Below are 25,505 nucleotides of genomic sequence, written 5' to 3'. Positions count from 1 at the left end.
TCCCAAGAGGATGTGAGCACCAGAGTCCAGCTGCAGGCTAAAGATAAACTAACCCCCCCACCCCCACCTCCACCCCACCCCCCGACCCAGGGTATCCTATTTTCTGGCTAAGGGGTGTAAAAAGCCCGCCAGAAGGGCAGGGGGCTGGCTCTTCTCAAGGGTCAGTCTCCCTCTAGTCTCCCTTTAATAAATTTCCTTCTCTTTGCCTGACCACCAGGCTTGTTCTCTTTTTCTCCGCACTCACTTTACAATTGTCTTTGGTTTTTTTGTTGTTGTTGTAGCTAGGAAAGTTATCAAATATGCAATATTTGATGATGCATCAAATACGCATTATCAAAAAATGCATCAGTATTCATTATTTATTGTAAAATAAACATAACACTGATAGGTTCCCAGGAGAATGAAAGAAGCCCCGTGCCCTAGGAAAGTGGCCCTTCCAAGCTGGACAGCAAGAGACAATGGGTCCACCAAAAACAACTGCCTGTGAAGATTAACCGCCTATATGGAGTTCCCCTTCGTGGTGCAGAGGAAACAAATCCTACTAGTAACCATGAAGTTGTGGGTTCGATCCCTGGCCTTGATCAGTGGATTAAGGATCACAGCATTGTGGTGGGTTGTAGTGTAGGTTCCAGACACACCTCGGATTTGCTGTTGCTGTGGCTGTGGTGTGGGCCAGCAACTATAGCTCTGATTCAACCCCTAGCCTGGAAACCTCCATATGTTGCGAGTTCAGCCCCAAAAAGACCAAAAAAAAAAAAAAGAGAGAGAGAGAGAGAGAGAAAGAAAAAGAGTTCTTGGAGTTCCTGCTGTGGCACAGCAGCCCTAAAAAGAAAAAAGAAAAAAAAAACCCACGTATAAAGATTAACTACAGGAATTCCTGTTGCTGCACTTCTCTGCTCTTCAGACTCCTACCCCAACCATCTCATTGTTCTAATTTTTCTCTTCCCCTATAATTCTCCCTGTTCCTTCTAAGGCTCCCTGAACAAGAACCGGGATTCCGGGAAGGTCTTTATCATTCACGGATACTAGTTGGATTCCTTTCCGCTGCGCCACAACAGGAACTCCAAATTTTACCATATTTGCTGTTTTTAAGGGCATAATTCAGTGGCATTAGGTGAAGGGAAGCCCGGGTTGCCCAGGAAGAAATACCAAAACTAACTTCTGCTGACTCCAGGCTCGAACAGTTCCTGACGGCGCCGGACACACAATCCCTCCCAGGTCAACTGACCATCCTCCCTAAACGGTAACTGATAAAAACAACCTTGACAAAAAACAGGCCTTCTAAACAACCCCTATATATTCTGGAAGCCCCAAGACCCTGGCGCAACCATCTGGCCTCAAACCCGACTGCCGCCCCTCCTTGCTGATTCAAGGCAATCGGGTTCCGTCGAGACCGTCTCATCTCTTTCTGTAACCACCTCTCTTTTCCTTAACATTAGATGCATTCATGTCGTTGGCAGCCATCAAGGCTTATTCATGCTTAATACAGGTTTTGAGCTCTTTTTTTTTTTCCTTTTCTTTTTTTGGCCGCCCCAAGGCATAGGTCCTAGGTGTGGAATCAGACGTTCTTAGGTGGAAACTAAAAGGAAGGCCTAAAAAAGAATAAGTCAGCATGAATCATTGACCCACTCAGACCCAAACCTGCCGTCTCCGCTTTATCAGACCTCCATAGTTGCAACAACCAAACCCTTGAAGCGGTTGACCTCCCAAGGACAAAGATAGCCCCAAGGAGAAAGTTTGGTGTTTTTTTTTTTTTTTTTTGCTTTTTAGGGCCACACCTGCAGCAGGTTCCCAGGCAGGGCTGTAGCTGCCAGCCTACACCACAGCTCACAGCAACACCAGATCCTTAACCCACTGAGCGAGGCCAGGGATTGAACCCGCAACCTTATGGTTCCTAGTTGGATTCATTTCCACTGTGCCACAATGGAAACTCCAAGAAAGTTAAGTTTTTATACCATGATCTCCACTGCCATCCCAGACCTATAGAACTCAGCAGACCCCTGCCTAATAAAACTTCTCCAACCGGTGGGGGAGCTCCAAGTTCCTCTTGCTCAGGGCTCCCAGCCACTCTGCTGGTCAATCAATCCTGCTTGAGATCTCACTTCTCTGGTCAACTGTCTTTCTTTCCCTGTCGCTCCAACAGACATGACTGGCTAGGAGCCACCAAAACCAATCAGACTTACAATGTAGAAGGCTGATCCCTCCCCCAACGATGAGCTGCCTTGAAGACCAGTTAAACCCAAACACTCGTTTGTCAAGGGATGTTCCTTTACCACATTGTTCCTCTACCCCCTATCCCAAAACCATTACCCATATTCCTTTTTTGTTGTTGTTGTTGTCTTTTGTCTTTTTAGGGCCGCACCTGCAGCATATGGAGGTTCCCAGGCTAGTGGTCAAACTGGAGCTACAGCTGCTGGCTTATGCCACTGCCACAGCCACAGCAACTTGGGATTCGAGCCGCATCTGCAACCTACACCACAGCTCACAGCAACACCGGATCCTTAACCCACAGAGCGAGGCCAGGGATTGAACCTGCAACCTTATGGTTCCTAATCGGGTTCATTAACCACTGAGCCTCTATGGGAACTCCCTACCCATCTTCCTAAGGAGACTGCCTCCTTGAATACTGACTTAGCCCAAGAAGGAACCTGTGCTAACAATAGAAACTATCCCTTTTCCCATATAACTAATAGCTCCCTAAGCATCGAGGAACCTGAGTTCTCTCTCAGGGCTCCCGGCCAGTCTGTGGGCCAATAAAACTCATCTGAAGTCTTGGCGCTCTGGCCTCTTGCCTCTTCTTTGTTTTTCTGCTCTAATAATATGGAGTTCTTGGGGCCAGGGATCAGATCTGAGTTACAGTTGTGACCAACTGCAGCCAGGGCCAGGCTGGATCCTTTAACCCAGTGTGCCCGGCTGGGGAATGGAACCTGCAGCGACAACACCGATCCCACTGTGCCACAGCAAGAACTCCCTGGTCTGGAGCTCTTGCTGTGCACCAGGGATTGTCCAGGCACTGAAGAGTGTAAAACAGATCTTCGCCTGATGTAGCCCACATTCTAGTTAGAGAGACAGAGAGTAAACACGGAAGAAATAAAGACATGTAATTGTATCAGATGGTGACAGGTGCTAGGAAGAAGACAGGACAGGACAATCATCACAGTTGCCATTGACACTGAGCAGGGCCCTGTGGGGCCCCTGGGCACACAAGCCTTTCTGTGTCCCCCTTTTCTTATTTTTAGGGAATAAGCTTCAGCCTCCCAGACCTTCTTCCCCCAGTTCCAAAGGGCAGGTTCAAACCATTACTAATCAGGGAAGGGAGGGGACAGAGGGACCAGGGAGGAATGGTTAAGACACAATAGTGCAGCCTTGGGGCAAGGGCCTGGCTCCTCCTCGAGGAGTCTAGATAACAGTATTTTTGAGTTGGTCCTCAGAACTAAAACCCCCAACATATGGAAGAGGTTAATGAAGCAGTCTTCCTTCCAGAAAAGAGGAAGACCACCAGCACGAGTTCTGGGAACTCCTAAACGCCCTCTTTGAAAAACAATGGTGAGTTCCCCTCGTGACTCAGCGATCCAACTAGTATCCAGGAGGATGTGGGTTCGATCCCTGGCCTTGCGTAGTGGGTTAAGGATCTGGCATTGCCATGAGCTTCGGTGTAGGTCACAGACACAGCTCGGATCCCCCAGTGCTGTGGCTGTGGCGTAGCTCGGCAGCTGCAGCTCTGATTCGACCCCTAGCCTGGGAACCCCCATGTGCCACAGGTGAAGCCCTAAAAAACAAAGAAAATAAACAAAAAAAAAGCAAACTGGCATCTACCCTGATCCTTACCTGTGGCCCTATTTTCCACTCCTCAAACTATAAAACCGCTTCCTCTTCTCTTCCAAGAAGGGGGGCACAGTCTTTAAGGCATTAGCCTGCTGTGGCTTCTTTTGCCTGGCAAATCGACAAAGCTATCTTTTCTTCCTTCACCCAGAACTCTTGTCTTTGAGTTGTATTCGGCACTGGTGAACAGAGGCTGGGATTTGGCAACACTGTGAAACACTTACCTTCCAGCAGAGATCTGAGGGCTTAGCAAGGAGTTGTCTTTGGGGGATAGAATCAATTTCATGGGGGAAAAAAATCTAGAAGCACAAAGAGCTTCAGATTCCACAATGAGTGGGAGTTCCCTGGTGACTCAGCAGGTTAAGGACTTGGCATTGTCACTGATGTGAGGCAGAGTTGTGGTTCAGGTTTGATCTCTGTGGCCCAGGAAATTTTGCATGGCAAAAGCCAACAGAAATTCCCGGGTGAATAGGTAGAAGGTGCCGAAACCTCAGTTGCCTCTGCACACTGATGCCAAATAGAAACACGGAGGCAGAGTTGGAGGAAACAGAAAAAGGAGCTTTAATTGCCAGGCCAGAACACAGAGGGCCAGTGCCTCGGAATTCCCGTCGTGGCTCAGTGGTTAACAAATCTGGCTAGGAACCATAAGGTTTCAGGTTCAATCCCTGGCTTTGCTCTGTGGATTAAGGATCCGGTGTTAACCGTGAGCTGTGGTGTAGGTTGCAGACGAGGCTTGGATCCCATGTTGCTGTGGCTGTGGCGTAGGCCAGTGGCTACAGCTCTGATTCAACCCCTAGCCTGGGAACCTCCATATGCCACAGGAGCGGCCCTGGAAATGGCAAAAAAAAAAAAAAAAGAAGGCTAGTGCCTCAAGGACTGTGGCATTCCCTCCCCCCCAGAGGCTGATGAGGAGTATTATACTGTTTGAGGAGCAGGGTATGATGCACTCAAGGGCATTTTCCTGAGGGGTGGGTGACGGGATAACTGGGAGTCAGCATCATCAACCTTCTGGTTCCAACTGGTCTGGGGGTCCACGTGTTTGTGGGCAGCATCCAGTTGGCTTCTTCCACGAGTGGGGCTTCAGCGCCTGCAAAACAGCTTCAAGGACATGGCTCAGAATATTTCCTACAGTCTTGGAAGAACTAAAGGTCCTTGACTTTGTTGAAGGGCTGAGTATACTATTTTCTTTTTTCTCTGTATTTTTTTTTTAATTCCCTGATTAAATTGGTTCTTTGACAAAAATTTTTCTATAGATAAAATGGCAAGTGGGGGACATGAGTAGGAGAGTCCACTCTGGGAAGACCTCCCAGGGTCCTCCTCAGTGACAAAGGGAACAGGGGCCAGGTGGTGATAGTAAAAGAACTGTTCCAGGAGTTCCTGTCATGGCTCAGCAGAAACCAATCTGACTGGCATCCATGAGGACGCAGGTTCGATCCCTGGCCTTGCTCAGTGGGTTAAGGACTCAGCGTTGCTGTGGCACAGGCCAGCGGCTACAGCTCCAATTTGACCCCTAGCCTGGGAACCTCCATATGCTGTAGGTGCTGCCCTAAAAAGAAAAAAAAAAAAAAAGAGCTGTTCTAGCTGGAGTTACCCAAGGCATCTTTGAGGAGGGAGCATGATGCTAGCATACAAGCGTTCGGAGGAGAGGGAAGCGTGCAGAGGTCCTGAGGCAGGAAACGAATCTGACCAGCAGCCATGAGGTTGCAGGTTCGATCCCTGGCCTCGCTCAGTGGGTTAAGGATCCGAAGTGGCCGTGAGCTGTGGTGTAGGTTGAAGACGTGGCTCAGATCCCAAGTTTCTGTGGCTGTGGTGTAGGCCAGCAGCTGCAGCTCTGATTGGACCCCTAGCCTGGGAACGTCCATATGCCGCAAGGGCAGCCCTAATAAGACAAAAGAAAAAAAAAAATGTTCCCGAGACATGCATGACTCTTTCAAGGAACAGCAAGGATATTACGGGAATGGAGCCAAGTAAGCTGAAGAGGGGAGAGGAAGTGAGGCGGGGGACAGGAGGAGAGGAATCCTTGACAAGCCGTCATGGAGGTAGCTTGGCTCAGAGCCTCTTGAGCCTTATGTAGGGTGACCAGACCGACTGTCCTGGTTCAGCCCAGAGCAAACCGGTCACACTGAGAGGGATGGGGTAGGATGGTTACACAGGTGGTTGTGGACGTCCCAATAGGGGACCAGAAATCGAGAGGGAAACCTTGGGCACTTTGAGAGGGCCCTATAAGTTAATCATCACTCCAGAGGGCCACCAGAACAGTGCCGGCTTGCTTGACTATAAAACCATAAATGGGAGTTCCTGACGTGGCACAGTGGTTAACAAACCCGACTAGGAACCATGAGGTTGCAGGTTCGATCCCTGCCCTTGCTCAGTGGTGTAAGGATCCGGCATTGCCGTGAGCTGTGGTGTTGACTGAAGATGCAGCTAGGATCTGGCATTGCTGTGGCCGTGGTGTAGACTGGCAACTGTAGCTCCGATCCGACCCCTGGCCTGAGAACTTCCATATGCCGAGAGTGCGGCCCTAAAAAGCAAAAAAACAAAAACAAAAAAAATAAAAACCAAACACATGAACAACAGCAAAAAAAAAAAAAACACTGTAGGTTCTAGTCCCAAACTGGCTTCTGGCTGGGTTTCAGTCCTCGTACATGGGTTCGAGACCCAACACGGCTTCTGGCTGCGTTTGGGTCCTGGCCTGTGTGTTCAAGTCTTAAGTGTTGTCAACTTTAGGCAGGGCCACCCTGCTTGCCTGCTTTGCATCTCTCACAAGCATCCTATCTTAATACATCTGTATTTTAAAAAAAAATAAGTGTTGCAACTTCAGAAGGATGGAAAGTTTCTGATACAAATAAAGTGTGATTTCTGAGAGGTGGTGTCTATAAACCGAGGGAGAGACCGAATGGAGGCTATAGCCCCCCCACCATGGAAGATCCCACCCAGGCCCCAGATTTCCGCTGACCAAACAGGAAAAACACACTCCTGCAGGGAGGAAGGCCCCAGGACCAGGATAGTTAAGGAGCTGTTAAGCCTCAAAATAAACAGAGCCCACAGGACTGTTAAAATTCACCCTGAAGGACCTAAATCCTCCTTGCCTGTTTCCTAAGCCCTCTTCCACTTTCTCCTGGAGACTTAGTGACCTGTTCCACGAAACCCTAACTATAAAAAAGCCCTTGCCCAGGGAGCCTGCATTCCTCTTGCTCAGGGCTCCCAGCCACTCTGTTGGTCAATCAATCCTGCTTGAGATCACGCTGCTCCAGTCAACTGTCTGTCTGTCCCTGGCGCTCTAATAAGCTCACTTACTGTTTTGACAACACGGGCTGGTTTCACCAATTACAGTAAATGGTGAAGAGTGTCTATATATTAATTGAGCTCAATCTGCCTCTTCCAGCTTTAATGAATATATATATATATATGTGTGTGTATATATTTGTCTTTTGTCTTCTTAGGGCCACGTGGCAGCATATGGAAGTTCCCAGGCCAGGGGTCGAATCAGAGCCACAGCCACAGCCACGGCAACTCGGGATCTGAGCCCCATCTTCGACCACAGCTCACAGTAACACCAGATCCTTAACCCACTGAGGGAGTCCAGGGATCAAACCCATGTCCTCATGGACACTAGTCAGGTTCACTTACCACTGGGCCACAATGGGAACTTTAATGAAAATATATTTAAGGTGGAATATAAAAGCTTTCTACTTTTACTTATTTGTTTTATTTTTTGGCTGCACCCACATAGCCGAAAATGCAGCTTCTGCACACCAGCACCAATTAAGTCTCGGAGACAGTTCTGAGGAAGAGAAAGAACAGCTTGAAGTTCCCATTGTGGAGCAGCGGAAACAAATCTGACTAGGAACCAGAGGTTGCAGGTTCGATCCCTGGCCTCACTCAGTGGGTTAAGGATCTGGCGTTGCCAGGAGCTGTGGTGTAGGTTGAAGACTCGGCTCAGATCTGGCATTGCTGTGGCTGTGCTATAGGCCAGTGGCTATAGCTCTGATTAGACCCCTAGCCTGGGGACCTCCACATGCCTCGGGCATAGCCCTAAAAAAGCCAAAAATAAAAATAATAAAATAAAATAAAAATAAATTAAAAAGAGAAAGAATAGCTTTATTGCTTTGCCAGGCAAAGAAGGACACAGCAGGCCATTGCGTCAAAACTATGTCCCATCCTGAAAGGGGATAGCAAGGGGTTTTATAGGTTTGGCTGGGAAGACAGGGTTATTGATTAAGGTGTCTGTATTATTCTTCGTCCAGGGATCATTTCAGAGTTGTCAAGGCCAGCGTCAGTGGATCCAGTGATTGTTTCTGTTGTCTTTGGGGTCCTCGTTCCTTGTCCTTCTCTCTGGAAAGAAGATTCCAGGGAAGACTCCAGGGAAGGGGTGTTAGGGACTGTTTCAATTACAAAAGAAAACACTAGAACTCTAACTAGAAAGTAAATAGTCGCAGTAAGTTCGTGGGCCAAGGCAGGACATAACATAACGGAGACTGAATTAACTCGTTTTTAGCTGTAACAATATATCCTAAGCATTACCTTGCTTTCTTTCTTTTTTTTTTTTTTTTTTTTTGAGCCGCACCCAAGGCATATGGAAGTTCCCAAGCTAGGGGTCAAATCGAATCAGAGCTGCAGCTGCCAGCCTACACCGCAGCCACAACAACGCAGGATCTGAGTTGCCTCGGCAACCTGCCCCATAGCTCACGGTAATGCCAGATCCTGAACCCACTGATCGAGGCCAGGGATCGAACCACCTTCTTCATGGATCCTAGCTGGGTTCCTTACTGTTGGGCCATAAGGGAACTCCATCATCATGAAGTCTTGCGTCAACCTTTTGAGACGGAGGGAGACCTGGGAGGCTCAAGGAAACGCTTTTTACTTCGAAACACAAAGATTTCGGATCTGGTACAGGGTTTCACCTGCAGAGGCAGGAGAGAGATGGGCTCCAGGAGGACATTCACAACTGGCCTCTTATTTATGCTTCTTGAGGCAGGACATTTGCAACTAGCCTCTTATTTACACCTGCTGAGGAAGGAGATAGGTGGGCTCCAGGATAAACATGCACAACCAGCCGCCTGTCTATACTCCAAGATAGAAATAACAACAGCACAGTGCGAATAACTGCTGCTTGTCGCCTGTGAACTTGTTTTTATTTATTTATTTATTTTTGGTCTTTTTCTAGGGCTGCACCTGTGGCATATGGAGGTTCCCAGGCTAGGGGTCCAATCAGAGCTGCAGCTGCCAGTCTACACCACAGCCACAGCAATGAGGGATCTGAGCCGTTGCAAATCGGATCCATTAACCACTGAGCCATGATGGGAACTCCTGCGATTTTTAAAATTTTGGTCAAACAGACATGAATTATCATCCTAACTATTTTTCAGGATATGGTTCAGTGGCATTAAGTACATTTACATTATTCTGCTTCCATCACCACCATCCAACTTCAGAACTCTGTCCATCTGATAAAACCGAAATGAAATCCTGTGTGCGTTAAACCCAAACTCCCCAGCCCCTAACAACTGCTATTCTGCTTTCTGTCTCCCTGATTTTGACTACTCGAGGTAACTCAGATAAATGAAATCATACAGTATTTGTTTTTTTATCGACTGGCTTATTTCACTTACTATCAAGTCAAGGTTCCGAGTTCCCGTAATGGCTCAGTGGAAATGAATCTGAGTAGTATCCATGAGGACGCAGGTTCAATCCCTGGCCTTGCTCAGTGGCTTAAGGAGCTGGTGTTGCCGTGAGCTGTGGTGTAGGTCACAGACGTGGCTCGGATCCCGCATTGCTGTGGCTCTGGTGCAGGCCGGCAGCTACAGCTCTGATTCGACCCCTAGCCTGAGAACCTCCATATGCTGTGGGAGCGGCCCTAGAAAAGGCAAAAAGACAAAAAAAAAAAAAGTCAAGGTTCATCCACATTGTATTGGGTGTCAGAATTTCCTTTCTTTTTAAGGCTGAATATCATTTCATGCATATAGAAACACCACATTTCACTTATCCTTTCATTCATCAATGGACACCAGGGTTGCTTCTACCTTTTGGCTATTATGAATAATTCTGCTATGGAACACAGGTGTACAGATATCTCTACTGTGGCACTGAGGGTTTAGGACTGGGCATTGTTTCTGCAGTGGCAGATTTGATCCCTGGCCTGAGAATTTCCATATGCCACATGCTCGACCAAAAAAACCCAAAACCAAGCAAAAAAAACAAAACCCCAAATATCCCTTTGAGACCCCACTTTCAATAGTTTTGGGGTATCTACCCAGAAATGGAATTGCTGGATCATATGGGGGTTCTGGTTTTTAATTTCTGGAGGAACTGCCCTACTGTTTTCCACAGCAATTGCACCATTTTATATTCCCACCAGCAGTGCACAAATTTCAATTTTATTTATTTATTTATTTAAGTTATTTATTGCTTTTTAGGGCCACACCTGTGGCATATGGAGGTTCCCAGGCTAGGGTATAATCAGAGCTGCAGCTCACGGCAATGCTGGATCCTTAACCCACTGAGCGAGGCCAGGGATCAAACCTTCGTTCCCATGCATACTAGTCAGATTCTTCCCACTGAACCAGGAGGGGAACTCCCAAAAGGTCTTTAAAGAACTGAGTAACATCGACTTTACAAAATTCCTTGTATGCCCATATAATTTATGTGAAAAAAAGTTTTTTCAGTGCTTAAATGTATGATAATGAAAAATAAGAACAGAATTGCTGGAGTTCCTGTTGTGGCTCAGCAGGTTAAGGGTCCAGCGTTGTCTCTTTGAGGATGTGGGTTTGATCCTTGGCCGCCTGGTTTAACGATCCTGTGTTGCGGCAAGCTTCAGGTCACAGATGCAGCTCGGATCCAGTGCGGCTGTGGTGTAGGCCTCATCTGCAGATCTGATTCGACCCCTGGTCCAGGAACTTCTCATATGCTGCTAGTGAAGCCATAAAATAAAAAGAATAGAAAGAGTTCCCGTCCTGGCTCAGCAGAAACGAACCTGCCTAGTATGCATGAGGATGCGGGTTTGATCTTTGGCATTGCTCAGTGGGTTAAGGATCTGGAGTTGCCATGAGCTGTGGTGTAGGTCGCAGATGCATGTGGCCTGGATCTGGTGTTGCTGTGTCTGCGGTGTAGGCTGGCAGCCATAGCTCGAATTCTACCCCTAGACTTGGAACTTCCATATGCTGTGGGTGTGGCCCTAAAAAAAAAAAAGTGAAATTTGGGTGACATGAGAAAAAAAAAAAACAATCAAGGGAGAAATACTTACTTAAGGGGTTAGGTATCTACGGAAAATGTACTATAAATAGGAAATTGCATTATTTGGATTCTAATTCTGTTTGTACCTTATTTCTCCTTGAGTCCTAGAGGCAGGGCTAGCTTGTTGATTTCTGTATCCCTTGTTAGTGACCAGAACACTCCCCGAAAGATAGTGGGCGCTGAAGAAATGAGCAATGAAAGAACCAAGCAAGAAACTAAAAATACAGAAAAGAACGAACTTTCTCAGACAGGCTGCAATTCCTCCCCAGGGCAGGAGGCGGCGCCAGTGCTGCGCCAACTCGTCCGCCGGCAGTTCTTGGTCCCTCTGGCTGACCGTCCAACGCTAGGCCCCCGAGGCCCGAGCAGGAGTTAGCCAATAGAAAATTGTTTTAATTAAGGGGTCCGGTAGAGATATCCAATGAGCGTAGCGGGTCTAGGCAAGGGGCGGTGCGACGGGAAGGGGCAGAGAGGAGCGGTTAGAGGTGGGAGTTGGCGCTGCGGGCCGGGCGGGGGCCGTGGAGCTGAGATGCGGACGGGGCCGTGGCGGTGACCCGAGCTGCCGCCCGACATGAACTCGCTGGAGCAGGCGGAAGGTAGCGTGGGCCTCCTTGGCGGCCCGTGCCCACCCTGTGCTCCTCTCGGAAGCCGGAGGGGCCGGAGTCGGGGAAACCTCGTCCTGAGAGAGGAGGCCGCGAAGGATGTACTGGCGGGGCCGGGAGCTGGGGGGCGCGCGGGCCGGCCCAGGGGCCAAAGGGCAGTCAGACCCGGCCGGGCGCTAGTTCCGGCGCGCGTGTTCTCTGCCGGTGCTGGGGGGCGTTGCGTCAGCTACCCCCCCTCCCATTCCTTCGGCGTAGACCGGGGAGCTCTTTGCCGGGGCTAATTTTCTTTTTTATTATTCCTTACTGAATGTCTGCACTCTGCTTTGTCGTGTGCTGATTCACTTTTTTTTTTTCCCCCTTTCCCTCCACGAGTTGTATCCCTAATTCCTGCTGTGGTTTTTGGTCACTGCTGAGTTAAGGGAGTGCTTCTTGATCTCCCTTTTTAAAGTTTAAAAATCACAACTGAAAATGATACCCGGTCTTATTCAGAGGGAGCATCTCGGACGCCCCTGTCCTGTGTAACTAGGCGTCGGCCTGGTGCCACAAAGATCACCTGTAACCTGTTCCTGGGGAGGAAAGGGGAGAGTCTTTCCGTACCCACCCGTTAGATCAGAGGTCCAAAGCGTAGCCATTAGGTAAATATGAGGGCTTGAAGTCGGAGTCAGGTAATTGCAGTCAAATAGGCTTTGGATGGTAGGTAATACGTTCTAATAGGAAGTTATTGGTTCCAACAGATTTAAAGCTCGACCTGATATTGTTTCTCGTGTTTGCAACCCTCACATGTCTAGCTTTTGGCGCTGACTGTGGCTGTTGCTGGTTTTCCACATACCATTCCGAAGCTTCTAAAAGTGAACCAGCCAGTTCCCTTTTATGAGAAATTGGAATTAAGGAAACTTAGTATTTTGCAAATGTTTAAAAACTGTCATGGTAAACGAAGTAAACAGCGCAGTGATAAATGTAGGTTGGTGTGTAAGACCTGGAGCAGTTAGAGTATCAAAATTTCATCTTAATAGACTCGAGCCAGTAAGAGTAGCTAATTAGAAAATTGAAATCTCTTTTTCCCTAGATCTCAAGGCTTTTGAGAGGAGACTTACTGAATATATTCATTGTTTGCAACCTGCCACTGGACGTTGGAGAAGTAAGTGCCTGAATTTTTTTTAGGGGGAAATAAACTGACAGTTGACATTCTTATTCCTGCCTAGCAATGATTTGCTTTCATGTAAAACTTTCAATTAACAAATGCTTGCATTACTAAACCATAAGCTTTCCTTTTGATAGTTTTCACGTTTGCTCAGCATCATAGATAATGCATTATAGAGAAATGTTAAGAATCTGACTACCCTAAGGGAATAGTCATATTTTGTGTGATTGAATTATTATTTTTCCATTAAAATGCATACACTTTTTTATTAAATATCACAAATCTGGAGTTCCCGTCGTGGTGCAGCGGAAACGAATCCGACCAACTAGGAACCATGAGGTTTTGGGTTCAGTCCCTGGCCTCGCTCAGTGGGTTAAGGATCCAGGGTTGCCATGAGCTGTGGTGTAGGTTGCAGATGCAGCTCGGATCTGGCTTTGCCGTGGCTCTGGCATAGGCGGCAGCTGTAGCTCCGATTCGACCCCTAGCCTGGGAACCTCCATGTGCCGGTGGGTGCAGCCCTAAAAAAACAAAAGACAAAAAAAAATTACAAATCTGATAACCAGCACACATGATAATTTCAATAATCTGTTTGACAGTTTTGCAGTTTTTGCCTACAAACTTTTGAAATAGAGTTTGTTAAGGAAAACCATATTCAACAAGTATTGCAAAAATGATTTGAAATAATTGGAGTTACTGCCCCATGGAAATAGGAAATGCAGAAAAATTGACCAGTGATGACATGAGCAAGCAAAATACTTGGCTAACTTATGTTGGTATAGTCTTAATTTTTTGGATGTTCATTGTTGAAATTTAATCTTTCCCAAGAAGGAAGTACAGCAGCACACATTGAGGACAGAACTTTATTACAAAGTGTTAATTCATTTTGTGGGACCAAAAGAGCACTGTAGAAGATGGGGGTCTTTTTCTTTGTAGAGACTTTTTTGGCTTAATTTTTATCTAATATATTGGCAAAATTTTTAATCCTGTGCTCTAGGTATTCTCATTGGTCAGAATTCACAAGTAATGATTTTCTCAGATTCTTCAGTGTACCTGTGAATGACCCCCCCAAACCTTGTTTCAGTGTTACTTGAGAATCTTTTAAAATGTGTATGATGTTCTAGCTTATAAAGTTTTATTGTATTTCTGTTGCTCTTTGAAACTTGATCTCTCTGATTTAAAAATGTATACATCCCAACTGAAAGGCAGTGATTGTCTTGATTCCCCAGAATTGTTTTCTGTTTTTGGTTTTTTTTTTTTAGGGCAGCACCCGTGTCATATGGAGGTTCCCAGGCTAGGGGTCTAATTGGAGCTGTAGCTGCTGTCCTACGCCACAGCCACAGCAACACAAGATCTGAGCCTCGTCTTCAACCTACACCATGGCTCACGCCAACACCAGATCTTTAACTCACTGAATGAGGCCAGGGATCGAACCTGTGTCCTCATGGATGCTAGTCGGATTCATTAACTGCTGAGCCACGATGGGAACTCCAATCCCCAGAACTGTAACTACGTCTTGGTGCCCCTTTATTGTTTAAGTTTTCTAATGATCTATTTAGAATTTCTAAAACATTTGTAGCTTAGTAAGGAAAAAATTACACTGTCAGTAATTTCTACCCTGACCTTCCTTAAGTTGCTAGAGGAAAATCTGATATTGATTGATGTGCTCCATCCTTTCTAACACGGACCTTTGTTCAGTTCAACAAGAGGCGGTTGTCTGCAACCCAAAATCCTTTAGTCCAAACTCTCAGTGCATTCATAAAGGAGTCTTTTATTTTTCATTTAAAAATGAGGTTTTGGTTTTGCGGTTTGTTTTTGTTTTAATTAACAAGATCTGCAAAATTAGCATAAAGCACATTGAAAGTTACGTAACAAAATCTCTTACCATCTCTGTTCTGACTGCTTTTAATTGCATTAATCTTCAGAAATTCTGACTAAAGTCATAAGGGGGCACTGTGTTCCTCAATTACTCAAGTTCACATCGTTTTAATGAATTCCTCAAGGTCAAATGGCAAGTCTCTTCATTTCTGAGTTGAGTACATTTTTCATTTAATGAAGTGCTGCATCCTTCGGCTGTCACGTATGAGGAACTGGTGGTAGTATCATTAATATAGCTTATTTCCGTACTAATTTCGTGTTTATCTTTCATCAGTGCTTCTTATAGTGGTATCTGTCTGTACAGCTACTGGTGCCTGGAACTGGTTAATAGATCCCGAGACGCAAAAGGTAGAAATTTTGATTTAAAATCTTTAATAGATTAGGTGAGATAATGGGTATAGCAGTGCTTTGTTCATTGTAAAGTAGTTAAATGCTATCTATTACTACTAGTTCTGATATTAACCATTATATTAAAATATGGCTAATCTTAATTTGCTTGAGGAAAACTTTGGCTGGCTGTTGTAGATTAAGTATCTTTGCAGAAAAAAGTCCTGAGAAATATTACTTCACTGAATATATAACTTGGTCATTTCTGAACTTGTGTATAGCTTTTACATATTTCATTTTTACATATTTCATTGTAAACATTGTTTTGTTCAGTTAGTGTCATCAGTGCCAGCTTAAAAAATTTAAAAACAGGAGTTCACATCATGTTATAGCGGAAACAAATCTAACAAGGAACCATGAGGTTTTGGGTTCAGTCCCTGGCCTCGCTCAGTGGGTTAAGGATCCAGCATTGCCACGAGCTGTGGTGTAGGTCGCAGACACGGCTTGGATCTGGCGTTGCTGTGGCTGTGGTGTAGGCCGGCGGCTGCAGCTCCGATTAGACCCCTAGCCTGGGAACCTCTGTGTGCCACCGATGCAGCCCTAAAAAGACAAAAGACAAAAAGAAAAGTATAAAAACATTTTTTTCTATGCGTTATCATTATTAATGCCTTTCCTTAAAGTATTTGAGGTGACTTTTCAGAAGACATATATAGTAAAATAGCAAATATAAATGTAAAGAATAGCCAGGATGAGGAAAAAAACATTAGATTTAGAGATTAAAACCAGGAAGGAGTCGTTCCCATCTTGGCTCAGCCATGAGAACCCAACTAGTATCCATGTGGATTTGATCCCTGGCCTCACTCAGTAGGTTAAGGATCCCGTGTTGGCTGCGAGCTGTGGTGTAGGTTGCAGATGCGGCTTGGATCTGGTGTTGCTGTGGCTGTGGGTGGCAGCTGCAACTCTGATTCATCCCCTAGCCTGAGAACTTCTGTATGCCACAGGTGCGGCCCTGAAAAAGAAAAAGAAAAAACCCAAGAAGGAAACCAGGTCACTGAAACCATAGGACATGTGAGCCAGCAATATTGCCAGGACTGAATTATAAATTAGTCTCTAAAGTCACAGCCCTTCCATTGTTTTCATTGCCTCTCAAGAGAACCATGTGAGTTGCTTAAGCTGGCAAAGCTTTCCTTTCTAAGCATTTATCTTTTTAAAAAAATTTCTTGCCTGAAGTTTAATATAGGAAACAGATCTCCCATTGGGCACTGTTTAAGAATATCCCTGTATCAAATGCATCAACAGCTTCCATGATGTTATTTCTTGAAACATTTGCTGATGAAAGCTGATGTGTGTTTCTCAAATTTCTACCTCATTGTAGAACCAACTGTCTTAATTTCAAGCTTGGGCTTTTTTATTTTTTTACTAAGTTTTTTTTTTTGGTTTTTAAGGCTACACTCGCAGTGTATGGAAGGTCCCAAGCTAGGGATCAAATCTGAGCTGCAGCTGCCGGCCTACACCACAGCCACAGCAACTCAGGATCTGAGCTGCATCTGTGACCTACATCACAGCTCATGGCAACATCGGATCCTCAACCCATTGAGCGAGGCCAGGGATTGAAGGCAATTCCTCATGGATACTAGTTGGGTTCGTTTCCTCTGTGCCACAATAGGAACTCCCCACCAACGTGGGCTTTTTTATTAGAGAAAAAGTCATCTTCAATTTTTCAGTGACGTTCCCACCCCCTCTGCCCCCATTTAGCTTTATTTAGGTGATAATGATGCTGTAATTTTACAGATCTTCACCCCTTTCCCTTTTAAACTAAATCAGGTAAACTACTTGCAATAGCTTTATTTGCAACCTTTTAGGTTGTATAGAAAAAAACACATAATACAGCTTTTGTCAGAGGTATGAATGGCAGTTCAGAAAACCAGCAAGTTACTTAGCATGTAGTCTTCCTGACTTTATCCACTGAGGTGGAGATTTAAAGGGGTAGGAAGCAGGGGAGGTTGGTGATGGGGTTTCATGTTAATGGAGGGGTTTTGTGACAGATAGGAAACTCTCCTGTGTGTTCATTTATAAAAATCTGATTTTAAGGCAGCACGTGGTACTCATCTTCAGGGGGAGAGTGAAGGAAGCTGGCAAGAAGATTGAAAAAGGTCTACCTTGGGAAATGAATCTGACTTGTGATTGGGAAAAATATGAGCTGATTTCAGCAATTTGAGATCTTAGTAAAACACAGAATTAAATGTAATTTGAAATGGGCCCAAAACTCTGTAGTTAATATAATTTTCTAAATTAGGTGAGAGTATAACTATTAGCCTAAGGGTTGGCTCTTTATATTTCGATGTTTAGTAACCTCAAAGCTGACAAGACAAAACAGCACTTGTGTCTGTAAGAGGAGCGGCAAACTCAAAAGCTAGTGGCTAGCTGGAAGGACCTGAGGAGAGAAGGAATGTGGCAAACTGTAAAGTACATGGATGATCGAACTGAAGGAGGAAACTGTTGCTTGGATGCAGTTGACTGTTGTCAGGGAGAAAGGAAGGTTGCTACTGACTCACCTAATTAAAAATACAACGAATGCACTCTATGTGCTAACATTGCAGGCCACATAAAGCATAGATGACCTGGGGGGATTACACGGTCCTTAAAGGTTTTAGAAAGACTATGTTGCTCTGGAACCTTTCTTCAAGGTCTCATCCTTCTAGGAGCTTCTTCCTTCCTGATGTTTTCAGCCTGTCATGTCTTCACTTGACAAATTTATTTAACTGGTACCATGCTGGGCCATCCACTTGGCGCTTTTCACAAGTTTAGTTCTCTATCTTAAAACACGTACACATAGTACACATATCTTAGTATGAGAATGGAGTGCAGATACCCTTAGTTTGGCTCTATTGCTCCCATCTTGTTTCTAGTCCATTTGATTTCTTTTTCTAGACTCTAAATATTTAATTCTCTCGACATTCTTATTCCCTAGTAGTCTGGCTTCAGTGCTTACTCCTGTTCCGATCCTGGACCCTGGGCCTTTGTCTCTGTATATTCTTTTTTTTTGTCTTTTTGCTATTTCTTGGGCCGCTCCCGCGGCATATGGAGGTTCCCAGGCTAGGGGTTGAATCGGAGCTGTAGCCACTGGCCTACGCCAGAGCCACAGCAACTCAGGATCCAAGCCTCGTCTGCAACCTACACCACAGCTCACAGCAACGCCGGATCATTAACCCACTGAGCAAGGGCAGGGACCGAACCCGCAACCTCATGGTTCCTAGTCGGATTCGTTAACCACTGTGCCACGACGGGAACTCCAATTTTTTTTTTTTTTTGTCTTGTATATTCTTAGAATTGTGTGTGGTCTTGTTTTCTGTTATCATCTCATTATGCCCTGATCTGAACTTAGCCCTTTGTTTCTCTTGAGCCCTAATTTTTTTCCCCCACTTGAGTGTTCTGTGGCTATCTTAATCTCAGTAGTTTCAAAACCAAATTCATGTTTTGCCTGTTTAGAGAGAAAGGGTGATGCTGGAGCTGAGTATTAGGTGGCTATATAGGAGTTAGCCAGGTGGAGAGGACATAAGGAAAATGATACCCTAGGTGTGAAAGTGTGACAGGATATGATTAGACCGACCAGGTTTTGAGTGCAGGGTGTGCTGAACTTGGCTTTTTTTTTTTTTTTTTTTTTTTTTTTTTTAAAGGGACCACAGGTCCAGCCTATGGAAGTTCCCAGGCTAGGGGTCGAATTGGAGCTACAGCTGCCAGCCTACACCACAGCCAGAGCAACTCGGGGTCTAAACCCCATCAGCAGCCTACACTATAACTCCTGGTAACTCCAAATCCTTAGTCTACTGAGTGAGACCAGGGATCGAACCTACATCCTCATGGTTCCGCTGAGCCACAGCATGAACTCCTTTCTTGCACTTTTAAAATTATTTCTCACTAGCAAGAGTTTAGTAAATATTTTTGGTAGGGCACTTTTTGAATTATAGGAATGAATTTGTAATTGGTTCAAGTATTTTGAATGAATGAAGGGAATATTGCTATATTGTCTTGCTATTCTGAACATATAAAACATTTCAATTTTTATTGTATGGCAATGTGGAGAATTAGGACAATTGAAAGTCTTCAAAATTTCATATAGTTAGATAATTAAATGGTACGTGTATGCACAAATGGGGAGGTAGGAATCAATATTCTGAGGTTTTTAACATTTTTGTATGTCAAACTCTTCTTTTACAGGTGTCTTTCTTCACATCGTTATGGAATCATCCATTTTTCACGATTAGCTGTATCACTCTAATAGGCTTGTTCTTTGCTGGAATACACAAGAGAGTAGTTGCACCGTCAATGTATCCTTTACTACAAATTGAGTTTTTTTCTCAGAACTAAATTAAAGTACCTTTTAATGAGCTCTAGGTGTTGTTAAAAGCTTACTCTTGAAATTTAAATTTTCCTTTGACCACATTTATTCAGTATAGCTGCTCGATGTCGAACTGTATTAGCAGAGTACAATATGTCTTGTGATGATGTAAGTATTCTTTTTTTTAATTAGAAAATACACACTGAAAGAATTGAAGCATTTTGGCTTAAGTAAACATTTTATTAACCAATCGATTCTGTGGAATATTCATTGTAGCATTACTTCTAAGGCTTTCTTTCTTTCCTTTTTTTTTTTTTTACACATTTTAACATCTCTGAAATTGAAATGCATCTAATCAATGGTGTCTTTTTTTTTTTTAGGGCTGCACCTGTGGCATATGAAGGTTTCCAGCCTAGGGGTCTAATAGGAGCCACAGCTGCCGGCCTATGCCACAGCCACAGCCAAGCAGGATCTGAGCTGCATCTGCAACCTACACCACATATCACAGCAATGCACTGAGAGAGGCCAGGGATCAAACCCAAAACCCCATGGTTCCTAGTCGGATTCATTTCCGCTGCGTCACAATGGGAACTCCCCTTTAAAAGAAAAGAAGAAAAACAGATTAGATAGATTGTAGACGTGGCTCAGATCCCGGATCCCCAGTTGCTGTGGCTCTTGGCGTAGGCTGGTGGCTACAGCTCCGATTAGACCCCTAACCTGGGAATCTCCATATATGCCACCAGTGCGGCCCTAAAAGGACAAAAAGACCAAAAAAAAAAAAAACTTAATTATGAAAATTTAAAAATACTAAAAAGTAAGGAAAAGAGTTAAATGAACTCCCATGTATCATCTGCAATAAATCAACTCATGGCCATTCTTTTTTTAATTTTTTTATAATGATTTTTATTTTTTTCATTATAGCTGGTTTGCAATATATGGTGGCCATTCTTATTTCATGTGTACCCTGTCCACCTTCCCTTCATTGGATTATTTAGAAACAAATCATTGGTGATGTCTTTTACTCTCAATCAGCATGTTAGTAGCACCTCATTTTTTTCATGTGTGTCAATATAAATCTGTAGAAAACAGTCTGAAAGAATTCATGCTAAAATTGTTTTCTTCCCTAGAGGGCTAGATCTGAAGTAGAAAGGATTATTTTAGCTTAATGTGTATTGTTTGAACTTTTTACAGTGAGATTACATTAATATCTTAACTCATGTAATTTAAAATAGTTTAAAGTAGGAGTTCCCTGGTGGCTCAGTGGATTAAGGATCCAGTGTTGTCACTGCTGTAGCTTGGGTGTGATCCCTGGTTTAGGAACTTCATGCCGTGGGTGCAGCCAAAAATAAAGTAGATTTTTATTTGTGTGTTTGTTTTATCTTTGGTCACTCCATAGCAAATGGAGTTCCTGGGCTAGGGATCAGATCCAAGCCACAATTTCGACCTCCGCCTCAGCCATGGCAACATGGCAACACCGGCTCCTTAATCCACTGTACCTGTCCAGAGATTGAAGGGGATTGAACCTGCATCTCAGTGCTCCAGAGATGCCACCAATCCTGTTGCCCCACAGGGGGAACTCCAAACCATAGGTTTTTTTAAATTTTATTATTTATATTTTTGAAGGCAGCACCCACAGCATATGGAACTTCCTGGGCTAGGTGTTGAATTGGAGCTACAGCTGAGGCTATAGAAACAGTGACACCGGATCTGAGCTGCATCTGTGATCTGTGTTACAGCTTGAGGCAGCACCAGATCCTTAACCCACTAAGCTAGGCCAAGATCAAACCTGCCTCCTCAGAGAGACACTGTCGGGTCCTTAACCCGCTGAGCCACAAGGGGAACTGGGACCATGATATTTTTATACATTGGAATACTGTGCATTTCATAGCAATGTAAAAAGATACAGACCACTGAAACATAGTAACATGGATGGATTTCAGAAACATATTAAGTAAAAGCAGCTGCAAAAGCACACACAGTGTGATTCCATTTATCCGAACATCAGTGGTAGGCATCATTAACCTTTGGTAAGCATTTAGGTCGTATAGGGAGTGGGGATACCATTGACCTTGGAAAGGAGCATGGAGGAACTTTCTGGGTGGTAGTGTTCTCTAGCATGATTTGGGTGATGACTACGTGGGTGTATATATTTGTCAAAACTCATAAAACTACATAAGATTTGAGCATTTTATTGTATATAAATTATACCCAGTAAACAATAGAAAAATTAGTATCAAAGGTCCACCAAGCTATCAAGGAATTACCAAAAATTAAAGTGAGAATTGAGAGGTAGCCAGAATCCTGACAACACTCTTGACCTGAGAGTGATAATAAAATGTGTTGTTTATGAAGTTCCCGTTGTGGCCCAGCAGAAATAAACCTGACTAGTAAGCATGAGGTTGCAGGTTCGATTCCTGGCCTCGCTCAGTAGGTTAAGGATTCAGCGTTGATGTGGCTGTGGCATAGGCTGGCAGCTGCAGCTCCAGTTCGACCCCAGCCTGGAAACCTACATGTGCCTGAGATGTGGCCCTAAAAAAAAAAGGCAAAAAAATAAAATGTGTTTTTTGGTTGTTTTTGTTTTTGTTTTGTTTTTTAGGGCCACACATGTGGCATATGGAAGTTCCCAGGCTAACTGTATATGAGTGTCTATTGTTCCAACCATTGGTTTACATTCTAATTTGAGGAAATTAAAATTTTTATGTTAGAATTCTGCTGTGTTACAGTTGGTGAAGGATCCAGCATTGTTTCTGTAGCAGCTTGGGTCACTACTGGGGCATGGGTTTGATCCCCAGCCTTAAGGAGCCAGTGTTGTTGCAGGTGTTGTTGCATGGATTGCAGCTGCAGCTCTGATTTGATCCCTGGCCTAGGAAGTTCCATATGCCACAATTACAGCCCCAAATTTTTATTTTATTTATTTATTTATTTATGTCTTTTTAGGGCCGCACCCGCGGCATATGGAGGTTCCCAGGCTAGGGGTCTAATCAGAGCTGTAGCCACTGGTCTATGCCACAGCCACAGCAACACGGGATCTGAGCCGCGTCTGTGACCCACACCACAGCTTATGGCAATACCGGATCTTTAACCCACTGAGCAAGGCCAGGGATCGAACCCACAACCTCATGGTTCCTAGTCGGATTCGTTAACCACTGTGCCACAACGGGAACTCCTGTATGTGCATTTTAAAGTACTAAATATTTTAAAAGAAAGTTCAACACAAGGAAATTTTTAAAACATAACTATTAATAGCTTAATCTTGACTAAATATGGAGAGGTGTCCTAATGCCCTTTAAAGTTTCTAAATAAGTAGTGTTTTTAATAAAACTGTGTGTTTTTTAAACTTTTTTTTTTTTCCTTCCATTTTTACAGACAGGAAAACTAATTTTGAAACCTAGGCCTCATGTTCAATGACAATCCGCATTCATTGTTCTGGGACTTAAAACAACCTTCCTTGGGATGAGTGATACAGCAGAAAGCCATAAAGGATTCCTTTTGCAGTTGGATATGTGAAGGTCATAGCAACAATGGACAAGAAGTGTGCAATATTCCCCAGAACATCTTCCTGATGATGACTCACGCTATCAGTGCTTTGGTACCTTTGATTATCTGTGTTTCAGTATTAGTGTCACTTTAGTACTTCAGGTCCTGCAAGAGTTTTGCAGATGAAGTATGTATGTATGTTACTAAGTTAAACTTAGAAACAGAACCTCATCCAGTTTTTATAATGTATTTTTGCAAACTACTGTAAATAGCAAATCAATGCCAATGTTAAGGAGGAAATGTTATGTGGACTTTGTTCTGCACCAGTATTTCAGGAACATCTGCTTGCCGTCTCCACAGCTCTTTAAAACCGGCTATTATGTATAGCTGTGCCTTTCACTCTTTTAATCATAGTGCAGGAAAAACACCAGATTGAGCTTAGACTGAGGAAGACTCATCTCCATTATGTTGTAAGAAATTGTAGCTGTTTTGAGAAATAGTTTTTGTTAAACCAGAATAGTGAACTTCAGCCACTACAGTGGTACTTTCCAGTTTACTGTTTTCATTTAATATATGCTTATTAATATATACTTTCATTTAATATACTTGATATTTTTTTAATGATTTTAATAACACTCCAGAGGCTTCTGAATAGACAAGTTTAGTTCCAAATTATGTATTATCTGGGAATGTGATCGTCATTGTTTTAGATAATTGGATTTTATGCTGCGGTAGGCGTGCTGTTGCAGTAGTATTGTGCAGGTGTGATTGATCATTCACTCCATCACAAGGATAACTTGGGAGCAGTGCCACAAACCAGTCTTCAATTCTCACTGTTTAGAGAGTGTTAATGACATACTGTGTATGCATATTAGCCACATAGACTATAATAACCCTTAAAATTAAACTATTGGAATTGCTGTAAATATTTTAAAGAACTGGAGGTGCCTTTTACCTGTTTATTAGATTTTGAAAAGGTTTAAATTATTTCATGAGCAGTCTTTTACATTTCATTTAACGAAAGCTAAAAATTCAAAGACAAGATAAAAACTTTTTAATAAGACTACATTTAAATGTGTTCATCTTGGCTTTCACGTGTATAAAATTTCATCCTTGGAACTGCAGCAATAAAACCCTCTGCTCCTACGAAGTCTTAAGAGGGTATTACGTATATTCTGCATTGTTTTATTTTCTGTAAATTTTGTAGGTAAATATGTGCATAAAAATAAATACTTTATATATACTTAGTGATTGGGCTTTTTCCTTGGTTTATTGTAAGTCTGGAACTGAAAAATTTTTTAAAGCATACTGTGTCTGTCAGATACAGGCTAGTTCCAAAGGAGATATTTTATTCCAGTGTTGTGTCCAGTAGAGCAGGTTTCAAGTAGCATTTGAAGGTACCCAGTTGATTAGGCTATGAACACTTTTAATAGTTCTTACTCATCGTGGTCTGATATTTAGTGTTTAATCAGGAAATGCAAGTTTTCTCAAAAATTGAGCTTTACAAACTTGAATTGCTGGTTTCCTGCAAGAATAGAATGCTAAACAGGGATCTTACATGTCTCTAAGTCCTTTTTGGGATTGTCGTCACCTACTTTGTGTATTTAACAAAAGCCTTGACTCTCCTCCCCCAGCAAAGTATACTGTGTACGTGTACTGAGCATGTACTTGGAGAGGAGTACAGGATTTCCTGATGCCAGACTACTTGGAATTCATTGGCTCCAAGAAAGAAATTTTTGTTACAGTTCCAAAGATTTTTCACACTTTTACTTCTAGCAGAACAAATTCATTTTCCAAAAAAGTCTTTGCCCTGCTTGAAATGGTCTAAGGACCCTTGCCAGGTGAGCTTCTCATCACCAGCACCCTCAGGCTCTCATAACCCTTTGTACTAGTAGGACGTTCCTGTCAAGTCCAGTCCTCTGACTTTACAGGCGGGGAACACAGTCTTGATTTTCACAGAGACTTTACTCTGGATCCCCATGACTTAACTGAAGACAGAACCAAAACCAAGTCTTTTGACTTAGATTGAAAGGAGTTTTGTGTTTGTGTTGATCTTAAAAGTCATAAGGCGTAAGAGAGTGACGGTTAAGAATGCAGACTCAGGAGTTCCCATCATGGCGCATCGGAAGTGAATCCGACTGGTATTCACGAGGGTGTGGGTTTGATCACTGGCCTCACTCGGTGGGTCAGGGATCCTCCATTGCCATGAGCTGTGGTGTAGGTCGTAACTTGACTCGGATCCCGAGTTGCTGTGTCTGTGGTGTAGACCAGCAGCTGTAACTCTGATTTGATCCCTATACTGGGAACTTCTATATGCCTCGAATGAGGCCCTAAAAAAGAAAAACAAAAAAAGCAAAGTAGATTCTGGAATTCCCTTTGTGGCTCAGTGGTAAGGAACCCAACTAGTATCCATGAGGACGCAAGTTTGATCCCTGGCCCTGCTCAGTGGGTTAAGGATCCAGTGTTGCCATGAGCTGTGGTGTAGGTCACACAGTATAGATCTGGCATTGCTGGCTGTGGTATAGGCCAGTAGCTGCAGCTCCACTTGGACCCCTAGCCTGGGAACTTCCATATGCCACAGATGCAGCCCTAAAAACACTCAAAAAAGCTTGGGATTAACATATACATACTATTAGAAAATAGATAACCAACAAGGACCTAGTATGTATCAGTATTTTATGGTATAAGTGAA

At 43.8% G+C, this 25,505-nt stretch overlaps 1 protein-coding gene across 1 annotated transcript; it reads left to right on the top strand.

Annotated features, from left to right (window-relative positions):
• The first annotated feature begins 11,494 nt into the window (after positions 1-11,494).
• CNEP1R1 (CTD nuclear envelope phosphatase 1 regulatory subunit 1) lies at positions 11,495-24,057 on the top strand. The gene is made up of 6 exons (XM_047791918.1): positions 11,495-11,648; positions 12,721-12,792; positions 14,945-15,018; positions 19,216-19,325; positions 19,450-19,504; positions 22,703-24,057. Exons 1-6 carry the CDS (start codon positions 11,624-11,626, stop codon positions 22,742-22,744), a joined length of 378 nt encoding a protein of 125 aa, XP_047647874.1. The 5' UTR covers positions 11,495-11,623; the 3' UTR covers positions 22,745-24,057.
• Positions 24,058-25,505: the final 1,448 nt, after the last annotated feature.

This window comes from Phacochoerus africanus, chromosome 8 (assembly GCF_016906955.1).
Source record: "Phacochoerus africanus isolate WHEZ1 chromosome 8, ROS_Pafr_v1, whole genome shotgun sequence".
In the NCBI taxonomy this organism is placed as follows: Eukaryota; Metazoa; Chordata; class Mammalia; order Artiodactyla; family Suidae; genus Phacochoerus; species Phacochoerus africanus.
The sequence above is the reverse complement of the archived record's forward strand: the minus strand, read 5'-3'. Positions and strand labels throughout refer to the sequence as shown.